General features: G+C 40.6%; 2 protein-coding genes across 4 annotated transcripts in view; both read right to left on the bottom strand.

Annotated features, from left to right (window-relative positions):
- The window catches only part of CDK7 (cyclin dependent kinase 7), a 32,102-nt gene extending 27,140 nt beyond the window's left edge, over positions 1 to 4,962 (bottom strand). The window contains exons 1-2 of one of the 2 annotated variants that reach the window (XM_043979185.1): positions 4,783 to 4,962; positions 4,522 to 4,581 (exon numbers count right to left, since the gene is read on the bottom strand). In XM_043979185.1, coding sequence (XP_043835120.1) covers positions 4,522 to 4,581; positions 4,783 to 4,848 — 126 coding nt within the window. In that variant the 5' untranslated portion in view covers positions 4,849 to 4,962. The remainder of the gene's footprint in view (positions 1 to 4,521; positions 4,582 to 4,782) is intronic. The other variant, XM_043979186.1, reaches the window with a different exon arrangement.
- Positions 4,963 to 10,168: 5,206 nt separating this feature from the next.
- On the bottom strand, positions 10,169 to 26,021 carry MRPS36 (mitochondrial ribosomal protein S36). Of its 2 annotated transcripts, XM_044000337.1 has the most exons (5): positions 25,898 to 26,021; positions 14,833 to 14,896; positions 12,866 to 12,877; positions 10,984 to 11,168; positions 10,169 to 10,894 (listed from the first exon to the last, which is right to left on the bottom strand). In XM_044000337.1, exons 1-5 carry the CDS (start codon positions 25,934 to 25,936, stop codon positions 10,877 to 10,879), a joined length of 318 nt encoding a protein of 105 aa, XP_043856272.1. In that variant the 5' UTR covers positions 25,937 to 26,021; the 3' UTR covers positions 10,169 to 10,876. The 2 variants fall into 2 exon arrangements, with proteins under 2 accessions (XP_043856272.1, XP_043856360.1); XM_044000425.1 differs by lacking the exon at positions 12,866 to 12,877.
- Positions 26,022 to 26,319: the final 298 nt, after the last annotated feature.

Genomic DNA, 26,319 nt, shown 5'->3' with positions numbered 1-26,319 from the left:
AAATTCAAGTTCAGTTCCCTGGGACAAGGTCCTGATTGTTCTACCCTAGATATGACTGCTATAAAGCAGGGCTTCTAAAACTTTCTACTCACCACCCCTTTTCACCTGAGAAATTTTTACACGACTCCAGGTATACAGGTAGATAAAATAGCTATACATAACCTTATACTGATAACCAATTTTTTTCACAACCCCCACATTCAATTACGTGACCCCATATAGGGTCAAGACCCACAGTTTAAAAAGCTTTGATATAGGGGGCAGCTAGGTGGCGCAGTGGATAGAGCACCGGCCCTGGAGTCAGGAGTACCTGAGTTCAAATCCGGCCTCAGACACTTAACATTTACTAGCTGTGTGACCCTGGGCAAGTCACTTAACCCCAATTGCCTCACTAAAAAAAAAAAAAAAAAAAAACTTTGATATAAAGCACTGGGATCACTCTATCATCTGTGCTGGAGGTATTTCATACAATACAATATGCAGCTTTACATGTATCATATTTTAAGAAGGACACAAACTAGAGTGCAAGCAGGATAGTAAAATATCAGGAAACAATTCTAGAAGAAGACCAGTGGAAAGAAGTGAGGAGGCATGTTTTGGATCAAATATGCCAAGTTATCAAAACATGAATAAAACTGCTTTAATTTGGAACTGGAAGGGACTCAAGGGGCTACTGAATTCAACAATCTCATATTAAGATAAGGAAACTGAAGCTAAGAAAGGTTAAGTGAATTAATTGCCCAGGGTCTTACTGCTATAAGTGTTAGAGACAGGATTCAAACTCAGATCTTCCTGACTCCAAGACCTGCACTACCCACTGTGCCACCAGGATGCCATTGTAGGTAACAAGGGAATGGAGAAGACTTGACAAAAAGGCCTGCTGACAAATCAGCTTCCCTTTACTAGAAGTGTTCAAGAAGATAACGAATGCCTAAGATTTTGTAGAAAATATTTCTGCATTGGGTAGGAAAGTTCGTGTCAACTTTAGCATCCTATGCTAGGGATGAGCTGGTAAATGTTTAACAATTCAGTCTCTAGGAAAACACACACACACACACACACACACGCACGCACACACAACTTGTATGCATGAAACACATTTTAAATTTTAATCTACATTGTTAACATTTTATTCATCATTTTTTAAGTCTAGACAATCAACAAAATAATACATCAAGCCCTGCCATGTAGCATTTGCTGATTTCGAAGGTGTAAATGCTCACAGTGAAAAGTTAATTATTTGTTCTCTGGCTCCAGTACAGCCCTGTCTGTGAGCTGAACTCCTGATTTTCTATATAAGCAGACAGGTAGACAGTTAAGATTACAGATCATCAAAATTCCAGAGTTAATTTAAATCATTCAGCCTGATGACCTATTCAAATGGTACCAATACAGCCACAAAACAAACCCTTCCAGCTTTCAAGGGACTTATACCCTTCTGAGGGATACAAAGTAACTAAAAGATAATCTGAGAAAGAAGAGCTTCTTGTGGGTAGTAGCAACAGAGCTGAATTATGAAGGAAGCTATGGATTCTAAGGAGGTAGAGTTTAGGATGGAGAGCAATCTAGCTGGGCAGGCCAGCCAGAAGGACTGGGATAGGAGATGAAATACGAAGCTTAGGGAACTGCAAGTAAACCTGTATGGCTTAGGAAAGGCAAGGAATGTGGCTGGAACCACACCAAGACAGCCTTTAAATGCCAAACTGAGTAGTCTAAATTTTGTTCTAGAGGTAAAAAAGAGGGACTAAAGTTTCTTAAAGAGGGTCAGACCTCTGCTTTAAGATTGTTTGGGGAGTGATGAGGAGGATGGTATGGAGATGGGAAAGCCTACAACAAGGGAGACCAATTAGGAGGGCTTTTTATTAATAACTCAGGAGAAAACTGATGACGTCTAGAACTAAGGTGTTGAAGAGAAAGAAGACAACAAATGCAAGAGACATTAAGGAGATAGGATTAACAGCCCCAGGTAACTGACTGGATTGGGGTGGAAGGGTCATTTTTTGAGAGAAAATGTGAACAGTCAATTATGATTGCAAGTTTGCATGCCCTGGTGACTAGAAAGGATGGTGTGGAATTTTGGAACCCACAACGTGCCTCAGCAATCACCTAGTTCAGTCTCATTTTGGAGATAAAGAATTAGAGAGAGAAGATAAATTACCTTTCTAAGATTTCCAGCTAGCTTAGGGAAAGAATAAGAAGTCAGATTTTCTGACTCAGTGTTCTACTATACCATGCTGCCTCTTTCCATAGGAGACTTTTACAAGGGAGGTTACAGCTTAAATTGGAATATGAGGAATTTAGACTGGTGAAGGAAACTTATTGTTTAAAACCATATAGCAAATAATGCTGGGGAATACCTTATTGCTACTGGTGCAAGGTAGTTTCGGTGTGGTCCTGCCTATGAGAAGCTCTCAAGGTGTTTCTAGCCCTCAGACTGGACAGCTGTTCTTTCTCAGTCTAAGGGTTACCAGGGAATAAATGTTAATGAGAAAAGAAAGGGCTACAAGACCAGTAGCTGGAAGGCAGAATGGGAAGATTTAAAGCTGAAAAGGATGCTAGAGGTCATCAAAATTCCAATTCCTTATCTTCACAGACATGGAAACTAGAGCCCCCAAAGTGAAATAATTTCCCAAGGTCACACAGTAGCAGAGCTATTTATTATTCAAACCTAGGTCTTCAGTGCCCTTTCCACTGTACCTGAAAAAAAAAAAAAGCAAGGGACTAAGATAAGATTCAAACTTATTCTCTTCTGTTAAATAAGAGCTGACTTTATTAAAGTCATAAAAGCTGAACAAGGTGAAAATGTTACAAGGGAAAATATTTCCATAACAAGGGATAATGGAATCAAAGTAGTGAGTTGTCTGGAAGAAAAAAACAGGATAGTTACGAAAGTAAAACCTAGAGACACAAAATAGTATATGAGGGATTGGGGGGAAGAGACCCAAATCCAGAAAACCTGGAGTCTCTGGGATGAACAAGATAATAGCATGCTTAGTGTTTGCTAGTAAGTATCTGCAGCTCTGGGTCAAAATTAATAAAAAGATTTTATGCTTAATTTTTTTTTAAATGGCATGAGCATGAACAGGTTCCCACATTACACCTTAAGAAAATATAACCAGTCTAAGCTAAAGCTTCCTAAACTGTGGGACATGTAACTGAATGTGGAGGTCACAAAAAAATTGGCAACATTAAAAGGTTATGTATATCTATTTTATATACCTATATACCAGGGGTCATGTAAAAATTTCTTGGGAGAAAAGGGGTCAGCAGTGGAAAAAGTTTAAGAAGCCCTGCTCTAGGCCTACAGCCTGTTAAAAAGCTAAGGGATTCAACTGGGTGTTGTTTTAGTTAATGACCTGATTTCAACTGGACTTCTAATTTTGTCAGTGTAGGGAGCTCCCTTTACCTATTCAACTGCTCTGGAATTTACAGTTTAAGAGACCAGTTTGAGTGTCCAGGACACTGAGTGAGACACTAAATGACTTGCTCTGGTCACAGAAGCAGCAACATGTGTCAGAGGTGACACTTGAACCCAGGTTATCCCAATTCTTTTGACAATAATAATTTATAGAGGGAAATAAATCAACAGGCATGAAAATAAAGGTCTAGTTTTGTGCTGGACACTGCTAGGCTGAAGATACAAAAAAAGGTAAACAATATGACCACATAAAAGTACATATGAATTGTGTGTTGATATACATAGATATACATATGTATGTATTTGTGAAAATAGCTAGACCTACAGACCTAATGTGTAGCTCATCATTGGGAACTCCCTTTATCAATACAGATTGGCACCTACTACACAACTTACATTCTCAAGAGCTACCTGCAGCCCTGAGAGGTTAAATAACTTACCCAGGGTCACATAAACTGTACCTATCAGAGGGGGTACTTGAATCCCGGAACTCTAGACTCCCAGGAAAGCTCTCTAGCCACTATACCATACTGCCTCTCCATATATATTATTGGACCTGTGATTTTATCTGTACAGAGGAACTTCTACCAGAGCAGATGGGCACCTTCCCTGCAAATTCCTAAACCCACCCCATTACTTTGTATTTATTAGATATCTATTTTGTAGAGTATAGTGAATAACTAAGACTATACAAGAGATACAAAATAAATACTTTGTTTAAAAAGAGAAAAAAAGAAGGAAAGGCTGGGAAGGCATTAGCCCCAAGCAGGTGGTGTGGAGCAGGAAAGGGCACTTGAGCCTTGAAAGAAGCTAGGAGCTGGAGGAAGAGGAGGTTGGATGGAAGGCATGCCTGATGTGGAGGACAGGAGACTGGAGATGCCCGAGGAAGAGCTGGAACACTGCATAAAAGGTTAGTCAATAAATGCAAGCTGGAGCCCGACTGTGAGGGATTTTAAATTCTGTATATGATCCCAGAGGCAACGGGGAGCCACGGCAGCTTATGGAGCAAGTAAGTGCCAGTGTAACACCTGTGTTCCCCCCTCCCCCTTAAAATACTCATTTTTTTTCTCGCGTAGAGAAAGCTCAGAGAGGGCAAAACTCACTTTTTTAATAGCGACGATCTGACCCGTGTTCTTGTCCCTGGCTTTGTAAACCGTGGCGAACTAGAAGGAAGAGAACAGAACGTTATTTTCTCCAAGCGTCGCTGATGGGGGTGGGGGAGGGGAGGGCATCGTGAGTGGCCCAGCCAGGGCCCCGAGGCCAGTACAGAGGCCCCAAAGTCGGGGGCCTAGCCCGCGGCCCGGCCCGGGCAGCCTCCGATGCCCGAGTTCCACCTGCTCCCGGGCCGCTCAGAGCGCGGGTACCTGTCCCTCCCCGAGAAAGTCGAGTTTCTCGTAGCGCTTCGCTCGCGACTTCACGTCCAACGCCATTGACGCCCGCGCTGAGCCTGGGAAGGGGGAGGGGGAAAGGGAATTTAAAGCGACCTCAGCCGGCCCAACAGTCACTTCCGTCCTCCAGTTCCCCCCCAGATTCTTAAAGCATTCGGCCCCGAACTTCCGTGATGGGCGGAGCGATTGCGGATACCACCACTTCATTGGACGTTAACTACTCCTGCCCCCGCCAGGAAGCGACGAAAAGACTGCTTCCGGGTGTGTGTCTAACGAATCCCCGCCTCCCCCGGCCCTAGCAACCGCCGTGGCTTCTCTAGTGATCCTGCTTTGTCGCCCCGCCCATCGTCGGAAGTGAACATAACTAGAAGAGGTTGCCCGGTGGGGCAACATGGCGGCCACCTGTCATTTTATTCTGGGCTGGGGCGAGGTGGTTTTCTGTCGAAAACGGGGAGCCGGGTGCGGGGACCTGGGGGAAAGGGTGGGAGTAGTGGGCGGTTCCTGGCTCTCCTTGTATATTTCAAACCTTTCTTGGTTGTTGCCCTTTCTAGCATGGAATCTGGCAGGAAGGAGGGACTTTCTTAAAGGCTGCGGCATGCATTCCTGTTGTCATGGTAACGAGAGACGCCACGGTTTGACCTGAGGCTCTTCTGATCTTTCTAAGCCTCAATCCCCTCAAACTGCTAAGGGAGACACTGGTTGAGCCCAAAATTTTGTCCGCAGCGATAACTCAGGTTTATATGGTGCTATAAGATTTACAAAGCAGTTTCCTCACATCCTGGTGAGGTAGGCTCTGCAAGTACCATCATTCCTAGTTTACGTAGGACGAAACTGAGACTCAGGAATTCAGTTGCCTAAGGCCAAATAGCTAGCTAAATATCAAACTCAGGATTCATACACCCTTGATCTCTTATGTATGAGGGGGCGGGAAGCTACTCAATTTTTCGCGGAATGGTAGACTCCTGAACGTAAGTCTGAATGCTGGCTGTACCTGTGGCACCTTGGGCAAGTGACTGAGCTTTTTTGGGCCTCAGTTCCTCGTGTGTAAAAAGAGAGGGTTCTAGGGTTTTGCTAGTTGACCGACCTTCACAGTTCCTTACAACCCTGAATCCTGTGATTTCATGTGATGGGAAAAAGTATTTACTCTTTATCTTCATAGCTTCTTTCGTTAGGACCTGGGGATGGTGAATTGTCTTAGAACTGTGGGGAGTCTGCGTGGAATGGGTAAGGGCAGATAGTGGGGGGTTGGAAGGATGAACAAGCCGAATGAGGAAGCAAAATGAAGGGGCAAAAGGGGCAAGAGCATTAGAATAGGCAGGAGACATGGTAAGGGTAGAATGTATGAAGAATGATGTGGAGGGAATAAGGAGCAGGAATGGATTTGAGTAGCTAGTAGGGTAAGGAGAAGAGTGTGAAATGAAAATTAAAGACTGTTCCCCCAAATAAAGATGAAGATGAGGGAAGGAAGCAAAGCATATTACTGGGAATGGGGATGCTGGAGAATATTGCATTAAGGCTCACAAGGGACTGTACATACATCATTTGAAATTCAGAATGTGAAGGTAATATATCCATTTTATAGATGAGGAAACTGTAGCTCAGAAAGGTAAAGTCATTTGCTCAGGGTCACACCAATAGTATGAGATGAGCTCTGAATTCAGGTCTTCCTGATTCCAAGTCTAGCATTCTATCTACTAAGTCCCATTCTTGGTAAAGGCATTCCATCTTACTGAATAAAAGAAATGCAAGGAGTGAAGTTAATATTGATAAGACCTAGACTTAGGGGTGGTTGCTTCAGTAGAGAATACTATATTTACATAACCAACGGTTACATGTCAGTGTTTTGTGCTTGTGCTTGACTTGCATAATGTGTCCCAATCATTTCTGAAGATGAAACAATTTGGAAAGTGCCAGATAGATGCTGTGTGGTCCTCACCATGTTCTAAACCAACAGGGCTGGGGTAGGGGTGGGGGGAGCATGAATACAGTGCCATTAACATCTGGTATTTCAAGAAAAGCTTTGGAAGACTGATATTGTAGGGAAAGAGTGAGATTAGCAATCAGAAGACCTGATTGAATTTGAACAATTCTTTCTCTTAACACAATACCTATGCAATTGGCCTGTCACTTAACCCTGACAGTCCTGCTTCCTCCATAAAATGGAGTTAAGGGGGCAGCTAGATGGTGCAGTGGATGGAGCACCGGTCCTGGATTCGGGAGGACCTAAGTTCAAATCTGACCTCAGACACTTAACACTTACTAGCTGTGTGATCCTGGGCAAGTCACTTAACCCCAATTGCCTCACCAAAAAAAAAAAAAAAAAAAAGGAAAAAAATGGAGTTAAGGTATATTTCTGTTCTAGAAAGGGCACTAATTGAGTCAGAAAATCTGACCTCAAACCTGAGTTCTGAAACCACATACTATATGTAGGAATTGGTTACTAGAAGGTTTAAATAAGCCTCTCTAGGCTTTGTTTTTCTCATACCTAAAAAGGGGATTGGAACAGATATTCTCTGCAATCCTGTCCAGCTCTAAGTCAATTTTATGAAAAATGTCAAGCCAGGTATTCTGATGGAGGAAGTGAAGAGTAAGTCATCCCCCCATCCCAGCTGAAAGCAATCTATTAATAAATATTAAGGACTTAGAGAAGAAAGTTTATAGGAAAGATGTGTCACTATTTAAGGGTACCACCACCCTATGAGATACCATGCTAGAGCCAGCAATTAAAAAGACCTAACACTGTCTTTGAGAAAATGTACTGCGCTTCTAATAAATTCAGTATTCTCCCTGAAACAAAAGGTTCATATGCTTAAAACTGACATTCCATGGCTTGATTCACCAAATGCTACAACCTCTGAAGAACTGAAGGGGGCAACAGAGATAACAGTATGGGCTTAAGCAGGCTGCAGCACATTAGGAACAAGAATGGCACAGAACAAATGGCATAAAGGAGAGCATCACAGAAATATATGCCCATTTAAAAAAAAAATGGGCTAGTCACAAAGTTGGTAGAAAGGAGAGATAACTGATGGACAACCTGAGTGTCTCCTTTGGTATCCTTGCAATATCAAGAGAGCTAGAGGAAGGCCCACAACATGTTAAGTGAATCCTCCATGCCAGATTTAGCAGGCATATGGACAAGAGTTGCATAGGGTAAGCAGCCATGTATGTGTTACAATTTGCATCACTAAAGAAAAAATAACCAAATTAATGAGGTCACTGATATATCTACTGGCTTGCCAGACAGCAGTCATAAAACCAATTTACATTTATATAATGCATTATGGTTTACAACTTACAAACATGACCTCATTTAGTCTTTACAACAATCTTGTAACACACATTTAACCAGTGCTTTAAGATTTACACAGCCCTTTCTCCACAACTTTGAAGTACAAGTGGGATCATTCTCTTTTTCAGATAAAGAAAACTGAAGTTCAGGGAAGCTAATTGATTTCCCCATGGTCACACAGCTGTCAAGTGTTGGAGCAGGGACTTGAGCTTCATTGTTCTAACTCCAAATCTAGGGTGACAGTGGTGGTTTTCCCTACACCATCATGCTGCTACTTATGAGGTAGGCACACAACAGATACCATTATACCTGTTTTATGTATAAAGAGACATGCAAAGAGGCTGTAATTTGCTCAAATACATAGCCCCCCAGAGGTTGGCTTCACTGGTCCACAAGATTCGAAGACCACAAGAGCACAGGACAATGTGAAACGAGGGAGTTTCCTCCCACTAAGAGAAAATTCTGAATAGACCAAGCTTGAGGTGGCATCTTAGCATCTCACTTTTTGTGCTCCTCTCTGTAGGCACTCAGAACACTTTTACTGCTGCTCTAAAAGCCTTCACTGCGGTCCGCACCCAAGCCTGCCCCATCCCCAAAGTACTGCAGGCTCTAAATTATCTACCACTTTTCAAAACACCCAATTAGGTTAATACTAGGTGTTAGAAAGCAAGCATTCTGATTGATTCATGTTATGGGAATGACTAGACCCTCACAGAGACATATTTTGAAAAGAGGCTATCTGTTAATCAAAATGAATTTCAGGCAGTGAAAAGATTGAATTTCACTCAACAATATAGTCAAGCCCACCTCAGAGCCTGTCCCCATGTTGTTTTCCTAAATTGTTCCTGCTTTTTTCCAAATTCTCTAAAAAAGATAAAAAAAAAAGATAAAAAAGTTTTTGTTGTTTTGCAAATTGAACACAGGGCAGCCATTTGTACTTAAAGAGATCTAGTTTATAAGTTGGGCACTACTTATATAGTTTCTTTTTCTTTTTTTTTTTGTGGGGCAGTGAGGGTTAAGTGACTTGCCCAGGGTCAAACAGCTAGTAAGTGTCAAGTGTCTGAGGCTGGATTTGAACTCAAGTCCTCCTGAATCCAGGGCCAGTGCTTTAATCCACTGTGCCACCTAGCTGCCCCCACCTATTGCTATTCCATAGCTTTATTCCAACCCACTCCAGCACAGAACAGTAAAAGAGAGGTGATTCTTTACCCCTTTCCTGTCTCCTGGACCACAGACTTTACATAAAAATAGTAGATGACCAAAACGTTGCCCTGAGTCAGTTTCCCATAGTGTAACATGCAGTATATAGAAAAGAAAGTAGTGAACTATTTTCTCATTTTTTAGGTAAACCCCTAATTTCTTCATCAGTTGTTTTCAGTTGTGTCTGACTCTTTGTGACCTTATTTGGGGTTTTCTTGGCAAGGATTCCCGAATGGTTTATTGTTTCCTTTTCCAACTCATCTTACAGATGAGGAAAGTGAAGCAAAACAGGATTAAGTGACTTGCCCAGGATCACACAGCTAGGAAGTTTGTGAGGCCTAATTTGAACTCAGATGAGTCTTCCTGATGCCAGGTGAAGTACTCTATCCACTGTGTCACCTAGCTGCCGAAAACCAAATTGCTCTCAGCAGTAATACACTGCTCACAAATTACAAAGAACTAGGGCAGCTAGGTGGCACAGTGGATAGAGCACTGGCCCTGGAATCAGGAGTACCTGAGTTCAAATCTGGCCTCAAAAAAAAAAAAAATCTGGCCTCAGACACTTAACACTTACTAGCTGTGTGACCCTGGGCAAGTCACTTAACCCCAATTGCCTCACTTGAAAAAAAAACAAACAAATTACAAAGAACTGATCATTCAAAGTGTTTACCAAAACAAAAGTTTCACCATTATGGTTTACCAAAATTGGAATAGTAGAATGGAATTTATTTTTATGGGCCTAGATCTCCAACAATAAGATATCTGTCATCATCTAACCTTAAAGGAAAAAATTCTTATTATGGCCAATTATAAAACTAGTAGAAATGTTATGTCAGTGCTTTAATACACTAACCAATATGTGACAGGGACAAGTGGGAAAATAAATATTTAATTTGATTTGTGCTCACAATACATGATCAAAACACAACAAACTCAAAGAGCAGGAACTTCTCAAAACATATACAGAATCCCTTTTAAAACACATCCCGCTACATCCATTTCATTTTTTGTTTGCCGTCTTATGGTTTTTGACAAACAGGTTTGATAACTATAATAAGATACATTTTTCATTGTTGTCCCATTCTCAGTAACACAGTGATCTGTCCTGTCTGAATTTTATCCTTCAGAATAGGATAACACTGATTCTCATCTAATCTCAAAAGCTTTGGTATCTCTCCTAAAACAATGATTCTACCTGACCAGTACTTTCCATTACTAAAGAGAAAAACAATGAAAAATTATGGGAAATCTGATAGGTTACTGGAATTAAACCTGAGCTTTTAACAGTTAAATATTAGAGATAACTGAAAATCAAAAGTGAATATGCTATCTAAATTACAAAAAATCCTACACTTTAAGAAATAACTCAAACCCTTAGCTTAGCTTTAGACAAGCTGACTTAGAAACAAATTAGGAGATATAAATGTCTATCTAAATTTTCTACCATTCATTTTATACAGAATCTTATATTAAATTGGCTTCATGTACAATTTAACATTTGTCATTGTTGAAGGCCTTTATTGTGAAGATAACCACTTTTTGCCTGACAATCGTAAATAACAGGTTTGTCAGCAGCAACTACTCCGGACCTCCACGCTGGAAGACAAAAAATAAAATAAAAGATTATATGATGTTTCAAAAGATGCCATCACACTTTCATGAGGTAACAAAAGCAAACAACCTACTTGAATAAATTCAATCTCTTCTGGAGATATGAGTTTCCTCCTGTATTTCTGTGGCAATGTTTTTATGATCTCAGCAGTATCTGGTGGACCACGATTCATTGACAAACTCGATTTACCACCCACAGAATGCTGTGATATTGCAGAAGTGTGAGATGGAAGCATGGATGATGTTAAAGATTCTGGTACTGAAATTAAGAATTTTAAAATCAGAGGAAATATCTAGGAACTTTATAATATTTATTTACTGTACTACAAAAACAAATCCATTCTGACAGCTACAATGCAGTTGTAGGTACTAATGTTGCACAGAAATAACATAACTAACGTAACACAGGTTTTTTTTCAATTTTTTTTCATAACACAGTTTCAGAAAATTTAATAAGCTAGTCTTATCATGATGTACCCCCACTCCCACCTAGTGTGAGGGGAGCTACTTTGCTGCCACCCTCCCCCCCCCATCCCTCATGGAATCTCTCTTCACTTTTTCAGTAATAGCCAAAAACCTCAATGGCTGATGGTCTCCACTGTTTCAGCACTGCTGCTTTCTCTAGCTCTTTTAGGTTCCTACCACTTAGGACCCTTAGGGAAGAAATTAGAATTAGAAAGTGGGGAGGCTGGAGGGCTTTCTTCAGTTGTTTTGCTCAACAATAATTGCATAGCAACCCCTCCACAATAACTTGGTAGAGCTATTTCACCACAATTATGCTTTTCTTTTTTTCTTTTTTTTTTGCAGGGCATTGAGGGTTAAGTGACTTGCCTAGGGTCACACAGCTAGTAAGTGTCAAGTGTCTGAGGCTGGATTTGAACTCAGGTCCTCCTGAATCCAGGGCTGGTGCTTTATCCACTGCACCACCTAGCTGCTCCCACAATTATGCTTTTTTTTTTTAAGTGGGGCAATTGGGGTTAAGTGACTTGCCCAGGGTCACACAGCTAGTAAGTGTTAAGTGTCAGGCCGAATTTGAACTCAGGTACTCCTGACTCTAGGGTCGGTGTGCTCTATCTACTGCGCCACCTAGCTGCCCCTACAATTATGCTTTTAAACTAAAATAATGTGGTAATACTTATTAGACAGAAGCAGCAAGATACATTGACTAGAGCATTGGGCTTGAAGCTGGGAGAGACCTCAGCTCAAATCATGCTTCAGACACTAAACTGCCACACCCAGTAGCCTTTTCTCTTGCTTTCTTCACTGTCTTCTTGAATTTTCAATAAGATGCAATTGATATGGGGGCAGCTAGGTGGCATAGTAGATAAAGCACCAACCCTGGATTCAGGAGGACCTGGGTTCAAATCCAGCCTCAGACACTTGACACTAGCTGTGTGATCCTGGGCAAGCCACTTAACCCTCAGTGCCCTGTGCAAATAAAATAAAATAAAATAAAAATAAAAGGATGCAATTGATACCTTCATTCAAACAATATTCCAATACATCTGAAAAGGGTATTTGAAAACATTTTCCATAAAAAGTTCTAATCTTTTGTAACCTCTGTGCAGCATTGCACATAGCTGACTATACTCTTCTCTGGAAAATTTTCTCTTCCTTGGGTTTTCTTGACACTGTTCTCTTAGTTTTCCTCCTTTCAATATTACAGCTTCTTCTCAATCTCATTTACTGAATCATTCGAGAGCTGTTCCCAAATTATGGATATACCCCAAGGCTCTGTCCTGGACCAAAGGCTGTTCTCATAGGATGAATAATCATTTCTATACAGACAACTCCCAAATCTTAAGAGCACTGGGCCTGGAGTCAGGAAGACATAAGTTTAAATCCAATCTCAGAAATGTCTGTGTAAATGTACTACTAGCTGTGTGACCCTGGGTAAGTCACACAACCTCTATTTCCCTTTCCTCATCTATCAAATGGAGACATAATAGCACTTACCTCTCAGGGTTGCTGTGAAGATCAAATGAGAGAATAATTGTAAAGCGCTCGGCACATAGTAAGCACTATATAAATTTTAGCTGGTATCATCATTATTAACCTAGCATCATAGAGCATCAGCTTCCTACTGGGCATTTCCCACTGGATAGCCCACATATTTGAAACTCATGTTCAACAACTCAATATATTTTCTTCCCAGATGCATCCTTCCTAATTTCCCTATTTTTATTGACAGTACCACCATTGTTCCTTCCAGTCATTTAGATTCCTAACCCCAGGATCACCCTCAGTTTTTCACCCTTCATCTCTAACATGTAAATCTCTACATCTACGACATCTCTCAAATCTGTCTCCATTTCTTTCCATTCACATGGCTACTATCCTAGTTCAGCCTCTCCTTACCTCTCACACTATGTTCTGTCTTTGAATCCTCAGCGCTTAGCAGAGTGTATGGCACATAGTAGGTGCCTTGATAAATGCTTTTTGATGGACTGGACTATTGTGAAAGCTTTCTAATTGGTCTTGCTACCTAAAGTCTCTCCCCTTTTCAGTTCATCCTCTATGTAGCTGCCAAGTGATATTCCCAAAGTACATATTGAGCATGTCAGTCTCCTGCTCAAAGGGTTCCAGTGTCTCTCTCCTATTTCTCAGATAAAATACAAAGTCCTGTGTTTGGCAGTTAAAGCCCTTTCCAATCCTGGGCTTACTATGCATTACTTCCTTTCTATACACTGTGTTCCAGACAACTTGTTCTTTCTTGTATATAAAATTATTTTGTACGTGATTTCTATGTAATTTTGCATTTACTTATATGTGTACTTGTTGTTTCCCTGGGTAGGACATAAGATACTGTTTCATTTCTGTTTTGTTTTTGTATCCTCAGTGCCTTAGGCACATAGTAGGCATAAGATGTGCCCAAGTAAGTGCTTGTTGATTTATTGCTAGCTACTGTAACACTTGGAAAGCCATTCAATCTCTACTGCCTCAAGCAGGGAACTCCCTTGGATTTACTGACTACACTGTTTAGACGGGAGTTCTCTTGGCTGAATAAATCATATATTCTTTGTCAGCATAATTGACAGATACATTATTTTCTTATAAAATTATTGCAAGAAAATGCAGTTCTTAGAGATCCACTCTTGTGCATAATTTGTTATATTAGTCACAAATAACCTACTATCAAACTACTATAACCTGCTATCAAACATCCTTAGCAAATATGTTAGAATACTGCTTGAATGAAAGTATCAAGGGCAACTGGCTGGAAATAAAGTAGAGAGCAAACAAAGAAAGCAAGAGGATGAGAAAAGGTGAAGAGGGACAGAAACCTTGAGGGCCTTCTTTCATTTAAAGACAGTTACTGCCAAGGTTGTTTCCATGGCCCAGAGGTCAAGAGAAAAAAGCATGAGGGAAGCCAGCATGCCCTACATCTGGTGCTGGGGGTAAGGTCAGGGGAATAACCTGTAATTTTCCCCATTGACAGGCACAATGGAAGAAACAGGAGAAAAGAGGAAAGGGAACATGGGAAAGAAATATTGGATTTATAAGAAAAAATACCCAGAAGAAGATTATATTCTGGGTTCCTTCTCCCTTGCCTCTATACTTTTGGCATAAAAACTCATTATCAATGAAAAGGAAGAAATATTGTACTACTATAATGCCTCCATGTCAACACAGCTATTTCCACACTTAATAAATGCTTTATATGGCTATCATCAGTTTTAACATTGAATAATGAAAAATTAGAAACTGGTCCTAGATATCCTTGGCAAAAAGTAGTTAATTAATAAATACCTGTTGAACTGAACTCATTCTATCCCCAAATACCCTCTAAGGTATCTAATGGTATCAGCTTTTAAAAAAAGGAAAAAAGGTGACCTGGTTTATGACAAAGATATATAATCTATGATAACTCTGTGTGTATATCTGTGTGTGTCTGTGTTTATTTGAGGGAAGAAGGTACTTACCATTCAGTTTGGGGTAGCCTTTTCTGTCAGGGAACCTTATTAGCGGAGTATGTGGCTTGACTACCTAAAAAACAGAAAGAATAAAATAATGAGAAAGATTATAAATGCTACTAGTAAACTCAGAATGGTCATTACAAAAATGTACCATGATTAAGAAATTACCTGTAAAAACTTATAAATGATTTGTTGCCTTGCCCATAATATACATTATTTTTTTAATTAAAAAAAAAAACCAAACAATTGTATTTAAAGTTTTGAGTTCCAAATTTCATCCCTCCTTCCCTCCCCAAATGATAAGCAATCAGATATAGATTATACATGTGCAATTATGTAAAACATTACCATATTAGTCATTTTGCATAAGAAAACTTGAATAAAAGAAAAAAATGCAAGAAAGTAAAAAATAGCATGCTTCACTCTGTGTTCAATGAATATCAGTTCTTTCTTTGGAGGTGGATAGTATGCTTCATCATCAGTCCTTTGGGATTGTCTTGGATCATTGTATTGTTGAGAATAGTTGTCATTCACAATTCTTCCTCAAATAATATTGTTGTCATTGTGGACAATGTTCTGGTTCTGCTCACTTAACTATACATCAGTTCATACAAGTCTTTCCTACACACTTTCCATTTAATTCTCTCGTTCCTTCACTCTGCCCTCCCCCCAAAAAAACCCCAAAAACAACCCTAAAAGTAATACAATGGTGTGGCTTTATTTCCTTTACAAGACCACTTACATTTCCATGATCACAGGGTATGATTCACTTTCTCAACAGAAACAATATTTGAAATAAATATCAGGGGCAGTTAGATGGTGCAGTGGATAGAGCACTGGCCCTGGATTCAGGAAGACCTGAGTTCAAATCCGGCCTCAGACACTTATCACTCACTGTGTGACCCTGGGCAAGTCACTTAACCCCAACTGCCCCATAAAATAAATAAATAAATATCAACATTTTAGAAATTTCAGGAATGATATATCATGTAACATATCTCTATAAATGTATACTTGTATAATATTTTGTACTTTTAAAAGCACTTTAACATACACATTATTTCATCTGAATGACATAAAATCCTTGTTAAATTGAATCCTATTATTTATATGCAAACACTTTTACTGGAGGAAGATGTTTGAGAGGGGCTAATTGGGTTGTCCAGATTCACTGAACTAGTTGGTAAAGAGAATCATGATTAGAACTTAAGTCTCTTGAATCCTTGTCTGATGCTTTTTTCACTATACCAGACTATATTTAGTTTAGTACAGAAGAAAAATATACAAAAAATTAAACTGGTAAAAGATTTAGAAAAAATAAACATCTTTAGAGAACATTATTTCCTTTGGGCATAATGCTACAGCTGTTTAAAAATAATAATTAGGGTGTGAAGTCTTAGGAGTAAGCAGCAATAAAATTATAATTTAAAAAAAGTTCTATTTTTTTAAAATGTCATTTTGTTTTGTTTTGTTTTTTTACCAATAAAATTGTATCTAGTGATCCCTTTCCCCAATAACAAAAAAAATGGTTAAGAAAAACCTCCCTAGGGGGCCGCTAGGTGGTACAGTGGATAAAGCACCGGCCCTGGATTCAGGATGACCTGAGTTCAAATCTATCCTCAGATACTTGACACAGGCTGTGTGACCATAAGCAAGTCACTTAACCCTCATTGCCCCATCCAAAAAAAAAAAAAAGTGAGTTCAAAATCTGAAAAAAAAAAAAAAAAATATATATATATATATATATATATATATATATATATATATATATATATATCATTGTCTATACTGTATTATTTATTTTGTTAAGTATTTCCCAATAGCATTTTAATCTGATTGAGCCCACTTGGAATTGTTGCATTCCCTGCTTGATGGCTTAGACCAGGATTTCTTAAACTTTTCCACTTGAAAACCCCTTTTGCCAGAGAAAATTTTATGTGCCCCAGGTATATAAAATAGGTATATTAACTTTTTACTGTTGCCAAATTTTTCATGATCCCCCCCCCAACATTCAGTTCATGACATCATATGGGGTCACAACTCACAGTTTAAGAAGCTTTGGCCTAGACTATCTTATCTATTATCCTAAGATTCTACTTTTTTCAAGGTTGAAGAAAGGAAGAACAAGTCCTCTAATTCTAGTGTGTATATGTGTATGTGTGTATATACCCACACATACACACCACATATACACACACATATCTCATCAATGGAATACATTTAAATAACACTAACCTCTCCTCATCCCTCCTAGCCTGCTCACTCACACAATCCTTAAGATGACTAAATTTTCCTTTATTCTTTAGGTTTTTAGGAAAGGTCGAAATTAGTCAGTTTGAGAAAAATGTGGGGGGATAAGACAAAGAAATAGTCACAAACCATGTGTCCCTAAATATCTAGCTATAAGGGCAGCTAGGTGGCACAGTGGATAAAGCACCAGACCTGGATTCAGGAGGAACTAAATTCAAATCCGGCTTCAGACACTTGATACTAGCTGTGTGACCCTGGGCAAGTCACTTAACCCTCACTGCCCTGCAAAAAAAAAAAAAAAAACACCACCAAAAAACCCAAAAAACAAATAAATATCTAGCTATACTTTAAGGATCTATAATTTCACCAGGCTAAGTACTTTCTCCACCAACCTAGACAGACTGCAGTCTGTGGACAAAGACTAAGAAAGCCTCCCCAATAAAATCACTTGTTGGCTAGTTTCTTTGTAATGAACCCCTCTCAGAACTCAATACAGCTGGCAGGGCAGTGAGGGTTAAGTGACTTGTCCAGGGTCTCACAGCTACTAAGTGTCAAGTGTCCAAGGCCAGATTTGAACTCAGGTCCTCCTGAATCCACAGCCGGTGTTTTATCCACTACGCCACCTAGCTGTCCCAAAGCTAGTATTTCAACTCAGATCCTGACTCCAAATCCAGCAGTGCTCTTTCTTTTCTACTGTGTATGATACATTGGGAGTGAGGGCAAGTGAGAGTACCACTTGTTAGCAATACTGTCTGAAAGCATAGGGGTCACGTAGGTGTTGGGATTAGGTAACAACAATGATAACATCTCACATTTAGATAATGCTTGTCTGATCCACACAAGAAAAAACATGACAGATACTATAGGTATTATTAAGCCCATTCTACAGCTGAAGAAACAGGTCTGTGGAGCTAAACTATATAGAAGGAAGGACATTTGCAGAAGAAGGAAGATTGAACTCCAGGTTTTCTGGGTATTACCCACAGCACTTAGTTTAACATTCTTATTGAACACAGTATAAGATACCTTATATTGTAGCTATTTACATATATCATATTTTGCTACTAAACTTTAAAAAAGGAAGTAAGTCTTGTTCATCTACAGTATCTAGCAGAAAGCCTTGCACAAGATAGTCATTCAGTAACTGCTTTTGAGTGAAGCTAAATAATTCAGAAAATGTCTTTACTACCTACCTTAGAGGCAGGCAATATTATCAATGATCAATTATCATCATTATTAAAATAGGAACCAAGAGTCAGCCTTTAAGATTAAGTTCTGAAGAGCAAGTCCAAGAAAAATGTTACCGAAGTTATTTTGAGATACATCTGCTACAGGGGAAATGCGCTTTATATCAAAACTAAAGGCCAGGGGGCAGCTAGGTGGCACAGTGGATAGAGCACCAGCCCTGAATTCAGGAGGACCTGAGTTCAAATCCAGCCTCAGACACTTAACACTTACTAGCTGTGTGACCCTGGGCAAGTCACTTAACCCCAATTGCCTCCCTAAAAACAAAACAAAACAAAACAAACAAACAAACAAAACCCTAAAGGCAAAATAGTATAAGGTTGAAAGAAAGAAAAACACAGAAATATGGCTGATGGGGCAGCTAGGTGGCGCAGTGGATAAAGCACTGGCCTTGGATTCAGGAGGACCTGAGTTCAAATTTGACCTCAGACATTTGACACTTACTAGCTGTGTGATCCTGGGCAAGTCACTTAACCCTCATTACCCCCCCCCAATAATATGGCTGACAAAATTTAGCAACTGATAGATTAATAGAAGAAAATACTAGTTACTGAATGAAACCCAGAAAATATTCCTTCTTCTACAAATGTCCTTCCTTCTACATAGCTTAGTTGAAATTCTAAACTCTTTCAAGGCTCAGCTCAAATACTACTTACCTTTTCCCTGAAGCTACCTTTGTCCTCCAAATGTTCATAGTACTTTTTTCCTCCTTTATATTTGAATGCATGTTCTCCCTTAACAAATTATAACCTATTTGAGTATTATCAATGACTCAGCTAGGATTTCTTAAGTACCTGATATAAACCAGGCATTGCATCAAGTACTAGAAATATAAAGACAATAAATAACACAATCCCTGCTTGCAAAAAACTTCCACTCTGCTGTAGCAAACAACCTATATAAATGTAAGAAAATAAAAATACATATGAATAAATACAAAGTAGTTTCAAGGGGAAAGCAGGGAACTAGGAATCTCCACTTTAAAGGAAGCTAGAAATTTTAAAAGGCAGAACAGAGGAGGAAGTACATTCTAAGTCTTGGGAACAGCCTGTGCAATATCATTAAAGTGGAGACCCAACGTCCTGTGTTAGGAATAGTAATTAGGCCATTGGCAAGAATATAGTGTGTGTAAAGGGCAATAATGTTTAAGTCTAGAAAGATAGACTGGAGTCAGATTGTGAAGGGCTTTAAAGGTAAAATATAAAAGTCTGTATTTTATCCATGAAGCAATAAGGGAGCAAGTGAAGTTTTTTGAGCAGAAAGTATCATGGTCAGACTTGTGTTTTAGGAACAAATTTGGTAACTGTGTAGAGGGTGAATCAGAGAAGAAACTTGAGGCAGGGAGACCAAATAGGAATTGGTTGCTAATCTGGGTGAGAGGGCATCACCAACTAAACTATACAGAGGTGACTGTATGAGTGGCCAGATTCAAGAGCTGTTGTAGAGGTAAACTGATAAAGACTTGGCAACGAAGTATATTATAAGGGTTGAGGATGATTCTAAGATTTGGAACTTAAGTTCCAAAAGGATTAAAAAAAGGATTAAAAGGTATGGTCTATTCAGAAATAGGAAAGTTCACATACTATTTCTTTTGTTTTTGGTGCTGTTTTTCTTTTTTTTTTAAGGTTTTCCCTTTTTGCTCTGATTCTTCTTTCATAGCATGACTAGTACAGAAATAAGTTTAATGTGATTGTACGTATATAACCTATATCAGATTACTTGCTGTCTTGGGGAGGGGGGAGAAAAATTTGAAACTAGAAATCTTATAAAAACAAATGTTAAAAACTATCTCTACATGTAACTGGAAAATAATAAAATACTTTTGTAATTAAAACAAAAAGAAAAAAAAAGAAATAGGGAAGTTCAGAAGAGGGGTGAGTTTAGGGGGAAAATAATGAGTTGTGTTTTAGATATATCAAGTTTGAAATGCCAATGGGAAATCCAATGGCAATGTCCAAGTGGAACTTAGGGATCTGATACAGAAGCTCAGGAGACTAAGGTTGGATAGAGATTGAAAAACCATCTGCATCAATAACTTTAATAATAGCTTTAAAGTCTGAAAAGTGCAATACACATGTAATCTCATTGATGTGGGCTGGAATTTGGGGTCAAATTGGTTGTCCCAAAAGAATTACAAAATTCAGTGACTCAGTTTCCCAAGTTTTATTGCAATACTGTGACAACCACAGGGAGAGAACCAGATACATGGAAAGGTATCTCTGCAATAAGGAAAGGGAGTTATATTTATAGTATGGATAAATTGATTATCAGTCTCATTATAATAATCTCTGCCTTGGGGTGTTTCAGGGGAGGGCTTATCCTAATTTGGAGTTCCTGGGGTCCTAAACCAACCCTCGAGGCTGGTACCTTTTCCAGTGGAGGTGTGTTTTTGGGGGTTACATGTCATAAGGTGAATCCGGGGACAAATTTGGCTTTTTCTGTGCATGTCTCTTTCTGGTTCCCATGGCTAGTTTCAAAATATAATCATTTTTCTTTAGAATTTCTATAGCCTTGTCATTTTAGTCTAAGGTCATCATGGCCTCTCTCCCTCTGTTCCCATTATGGGCACTGATTTCTGTGGGTACAAGAACCTAGCATTTTGACTTGTAAGTTATCCATCAACTGGGGTCTGACTCCCTTTTAGAGCTAATATCTGAATTAAAGCTTGGGTCTTAGGTTTTTCTGTTAACCCTTTTTTGCCTTGTACATCATCATTTGATCTTGTGAGGTTGGTGCTATTATTACTCCTATTTTAGATAAACTGGTTTGACACAGTTAATAAATGTGTGAAGCAACATTAGAATTCAGGTCTTCCAGACTTCAAGTTCAGCATGGTATCCACTGTACTACCTACCTGGCCTAATATTACCTCTAGTAATCTATAAGAGATAATAATTATTATCTTAAATAATGCACAGCCCAGGGAGGCTGGGGAACTCTCAAGAAATTCTGAAGCCTCAAAGAAAAAGAAGTCAAATGAGGAGATAAGGAAACTGAGTCCTAGAAAAGTGAAGGGGAAGATGGTGGAGGAAAGGCAGTGAGCTCTCGAACTCATGACACAATCGCTCCAAAAAGCATCGAAATAACGCCATAGGAAAATGCCCAGAACAGCAAAACTCACAGAAGAATTTGCTGAAATCATCTTCTAACCAAGAACGGCTTGGAAAGTCAGAAGGAGGGAGCTGCTGGGCTGATACAGGAGTCGGGCCCAACCTCACAGTCATCCTGACACAGATCCAGTCCCAGGAAGGCCTCACCAGAGAAGCAGACCCCCAGAGCCTCTGAATTATCTGAAGCACCAGTGTCGTCTGGAACTAAGCTCACAGTCTGGTGAGAGGGCTGAGCCCTGGTCAGCGGGGAGACTGCAGGGGTCTATGCTGGTGCTGAGGCAGAACTTGGATTTTTCACCCCTGCTGAGAACCAGGAGGTAGGCTTGAGTAGCAGTGGCCCAGGTGGGGGAGGGGCACAGGCTCGTCGGAGCTAACAACCACAACACACAAAGCTGGTTGATCAGCAAGTTGGTCTGGGGTCATCTATGAACCAGGAAACAGGCCAGGTAAGTGAAGAACCTGATCCTCCTTAAATCATACCACCTGGGACTTCTTAAGCTTGGGATACGGCAGCCTGGAAACAGTGCCCCACTTTAAGGAGCTAAAAGTCTAGTAAAAGAAAGGCAAGATGAGCCGACAGAGAAAGGTGAGGACCATAGAAAATTTCTTCAGTAACAAGGAAGACCAAGGGGCACCCTCAGAGGAAGATGTCAACATCAGGGCCCCTATATCTAAAGCTTCCAAGAAAAACATGAATTGGTCTCAGGCCATAGAGGTGCTCAAAAAGGACTTTGAAGATAAAGTTAGAGAGGTAGAGGAAAAAATGGAAAGAGAAATGAGGGTGATGCAGGAAAGACATGAGAAAAAAGTCAACAGCTTGAAAAGTCAAATTGGCCAAATGGAAAAGGAGGTACAAAAGCTCTCTGATGAAAATAATTGCCTAAGAATGAGGATTGAACAAATGGAAACCAGTGACTTTATGAGAAACCAAGACACAATAAAGCAAATCCAAATGAATAAAAAAATAGAGCACAATGTCAAATATCTTCTGGGAAAAATTGCCGAACTGGAAAATAGGTCCAGGAGAGATAATTTGAAAATGATTGGTCTACCTGAAAACCATGATCAAGGAAAGAGCTTAGACATCATCTTCCAAGCTATTCTCAGGGGAAATTGCCTTGAAATTCTAGAAGAAGAAGCTCAAATAGAAATTGTAAGAATCCACTGATCACCTCCAGAAAGAGATCCCAAAAGGAAAACTCCTAGAAATATTATAGCCAAATTCCAGAGCTCTCAGGTCAAGGAGAAAATATTGCAAGCTGCCAAAAAGAAAGAATTCAAGTACTGTGGAGCCCTAGTCAGGATAGCACAAGATCTAGCAGCTTCTACATTAAAGGACCAGAGGGCATGGAATATGATATTCCAGAGGGCAAAGGAAATGGGATTATAACCAAGAATAACCTACCCAGCAAAACTCAGCATAATCTTTCAGCAGAAAAAATGGGACTTTAATGAAAAAGAAGACTTTCAGATATTTGTCATGAAAAGACCTGAACTGAATGGCAAATTTGACTTTCAAATACAAGACCCTAGAGAACCAAAAAAAAAAAAAATGGAGCTGGGGGACATACCTGGGGTCATACAGAGGGCGACTGTCTTGTGTCTGAGGCCAGGTTTTGGCTGGGATCCCCCTGGGTCCAGGGGTGATGCTTTGTCCACTGTGTCATCTAACTAGGTGATGACATCTTTAGGGCTAAATTGAGGGGTAAAGGGAATGCACTGGGGGAGAGAGAAGGGCAGAGGTAAAATCCTACATGAAAGAAACAGGAAAAGGCTTATGGAATGGGGGAAGAGATGGGAGAGGAGCAGGGCAGTTAATGAATTTTACACTCATCAGAAAAGGCTCAAAGACCTTAAACTCATCAGAGCTGCCTCAAGGAGGGACTAACAGACACACCCAACTGGGTGGAGTAATCTATTTAATCTGGGCAGTAAATGAGCCTAACCCTCATCAGAATTGGCTCAAAGACTTCAATCTCATTAGAATTGGCTCAAAGAGGGAATAATGTAGACACTCAATTGGGTGGAGTAATCTCTCTAACCCTGCAGGAAAATAGGAGGGGAAGGGGATAAAGAGAGAGAGGCAAAAGAAGGAAGGGCAGAGTGGGGGAGGGGCCAGACAGAAGTAAATCCCTTTTGAAGAGTGATAGGATGAAAGAAGATGAATAGGATAAATATCATGGGGAAGGGAATAGGATGGAAGGGAAACAGTTAACAATAGTAATCATGCAAAAAGAGAAAAGGGGGGAAAATTGTACAAAAAATATTTATAGCAACTCTTAGTGGAGGCTAAGAATTGAGAATCAAGGGAATGTCCATCAATTGAGGAATGATTGTAGTGGAATGGTCTTGTGCTACAGGAAATGACAAACAGGATGATCCCCGAAAAACCTGGAAAGACTAATGAACATCAATGTATAGTGAAGTGAGCAGAACTGGGAAGACATTGTGCATAGTGACAACACAGTATTTTTCAATGAGCAATTGTGAATGACTTAACTACTCTCAGCAATGCAATGATCCAAGACAATCCCAAGGAACTAATGAGGAAACTTACTATGCACCCCATAGAAAGAACTGATAAAAAGAACACTTGTGGATTGTACATATATAACCTGATTGCGATCTTGTGGAGGGGGTAGGAAAGGGAGGGAGGGAGGGAGAAAAATATGGAACTCTAATCTTATGAAAATGAATGTTGAAAACTACCCTTACATGTAACTGGAAAAAATAAAATAAATGTTTGTTGCTTAAATAAATAAATATTGCAGCTAGGTGGTGCAGTGGATAATATAATCGAACCCAAAGAAAATTAGATTATCCAAAAAGAAAGTGTAAAGAAAAAAAAAAGAAGGGGTCAAAAAGAGAGCTTTTAGACACTTTCAGTTGGGGGTGAGGATTGAAGACGATCAGCAAACGAGACTAAGGAGGTGGCAGACAGAAAGAAAAACCAAGAGAAAGACAACAGTGTTACAAATCCATAGGACATACAACAACTTAAGGTTTGCAAACCAATGGGAGTCTAAAGCAAAGACAATCTCCATTTTACTGAAGAGGGAAGTGAGGCTGAGAGGCAAAATGCATGTTTAATATTCTAATCAAAGGGGCAGCTAGGTGGCACAGTGGATAGAGCACCTGGTCTGGATTCAGGAGGACCTGAGTTCAAATCCAGCCTCAGACACTTAACACTTACTAGCTGTGTGACCCTGGGCAAGTCACTTAATCCCAATTGCCTCACCCCCCCCCCAATATATATATATATTCTAATAAAAGAGGTGCTTAAAAGGATTCTAAGCCAGTTCTCCTAAATCTAGGACCTTCCTTCCCTAGTGGGTATTATCAAGTTGCCTTGAGGTCAGGAACCGTGTTTTATTTCACCTTTGGATCCTCTTCAGCACACGGCAAAGCTCTTAGCATGTAGACTAGTCAAAACTTAATTGAAAAATTTAGGGAACCTCAATGTCTTGTATACAGCAATAATACCACCTAGCATTTACTATAATAATAGCTAGCACTTTAAAGTTTGCAAAGCGCTTTACAAACATCTCATTTGATCAGTCCTATAAGGTAGACTCTCCATTACAGATGAGGAAACAGGCTTAGGAAGGCTATGACTTTGCCCAGCCACGTGGCTAGTATCAGAGGCTGGGGATGTCCTTCTACATCCAGGTCCAGCGCTAGCCCTGCCGTGCCATCCAGCTGCCTCTAGCACAGCCGACTAAGTCTAAGTCATCAGTCTTTTGTTCATCTTTTCCCCTCAGGTAAGGCTCCACATCTGGGATCACACTTAGTTTGCATGTTTCCACCATAAAAGTTCGAGCTCCTCGAGAGAAGGGCTGTCTTTGTATCCTCAGACCTTAGGCAAACGGCCGGCATATAGTAGGTGCTGAATGTTTCCTGAATGACACTGGGTCCTAGGCGGAGCATGAAGGTAGGGGTTCCTCCAGGACGCTCACCAGGGGTATTCCCGGAGTCCTTGACTGCACGCACCGAGTGTCCTCCCAGACCGGCCCTCTCGTTTCTTTCCCCTCCCCTCCTTCCTCTCTATTGGCTGTGACGAGACATCGCCTGAACTGTGATTGGCCTGCCAAATGTTGGGATAGCGGAACCCCGCCTGTCAACGCCAAGACCCGGGGGTAAAACTCCAAGACACAGAGGGAACAGTGGGATTAAGAGAATCCCGGACCGGGTAACGTAGGGCCAGTCTACCAGCCGAAGCCTACCAGACCCCTGCCACGGCCTCACAGGGGGCCACGCTCCCGCACACACCCCGTCTCACCGCAAGGGCAACCGGGCATAGGGTCCAACGTCCACCTCCACATGCCCTCTGACAGCGCTTCCTCACCCCTTCAGGAGGCGGTCCAGGCCCCGCCACCATCCCCTTTCCCTCCCCGGAGACTGCGGCCATTGACCAGAGTCTGTCCAGCCCAACCAGGGGGCCGAGAAAGCAACCCGAACTGTTTTACCTGCACGACCCGGGTGGCCGCCGCCATCTTGCTGCCCATGGCGACCCACAGGGACGTTCTCTTTCCGGGGCAGGCCGAGGGACTATTAAAAATCGCTAGCACCGGCGCTGGGCGAGGTTTTCTGTGACGTCACTAAGCATAAGGGGAGTGGTGACGGCGCTCTGCCCACCCCGAAGACCGTGCCCGATTAGCCCCGCCCACTTCCTCTTCCTAGGGTTGCTTTGGGCCTGGTGGCTTTGTGCCTTGGGTGCTTCCAGCAGGCACTTAGGAAAAGTCTTAAGCTCTTTTTTGTTTCGACCTTTGCTTCCCCCTCGTGCTTGAACTATGATCATTCCCTTCCAAAGGACATTTTCCAAGGGAAAAGACCCACATGTACAAAAATACACAAGCTTTCTGTAGTGAGAAAGAACTAGATATTAAGG

Source organism: Dromiciops gliroides, chromosome 1 (assembly GCF_019393635.1).
Source record: "Dromiciops gliroides isolate mDroGli1 chromosome 1, mDroGli1.pri, whole genome shotgun sequence".
NCBI classification, from domain to species: Eukaryota; Metazoa; Chordata; class Mammalia; order Microbiotheria; family Microbiotheriidae; genus Dromiciops; species Dromiciops gliroides.
Note: the sequence above shows the minus strand (reverse complement) of the source record. Positions and strands in the feature narration are given on the sequence as shown.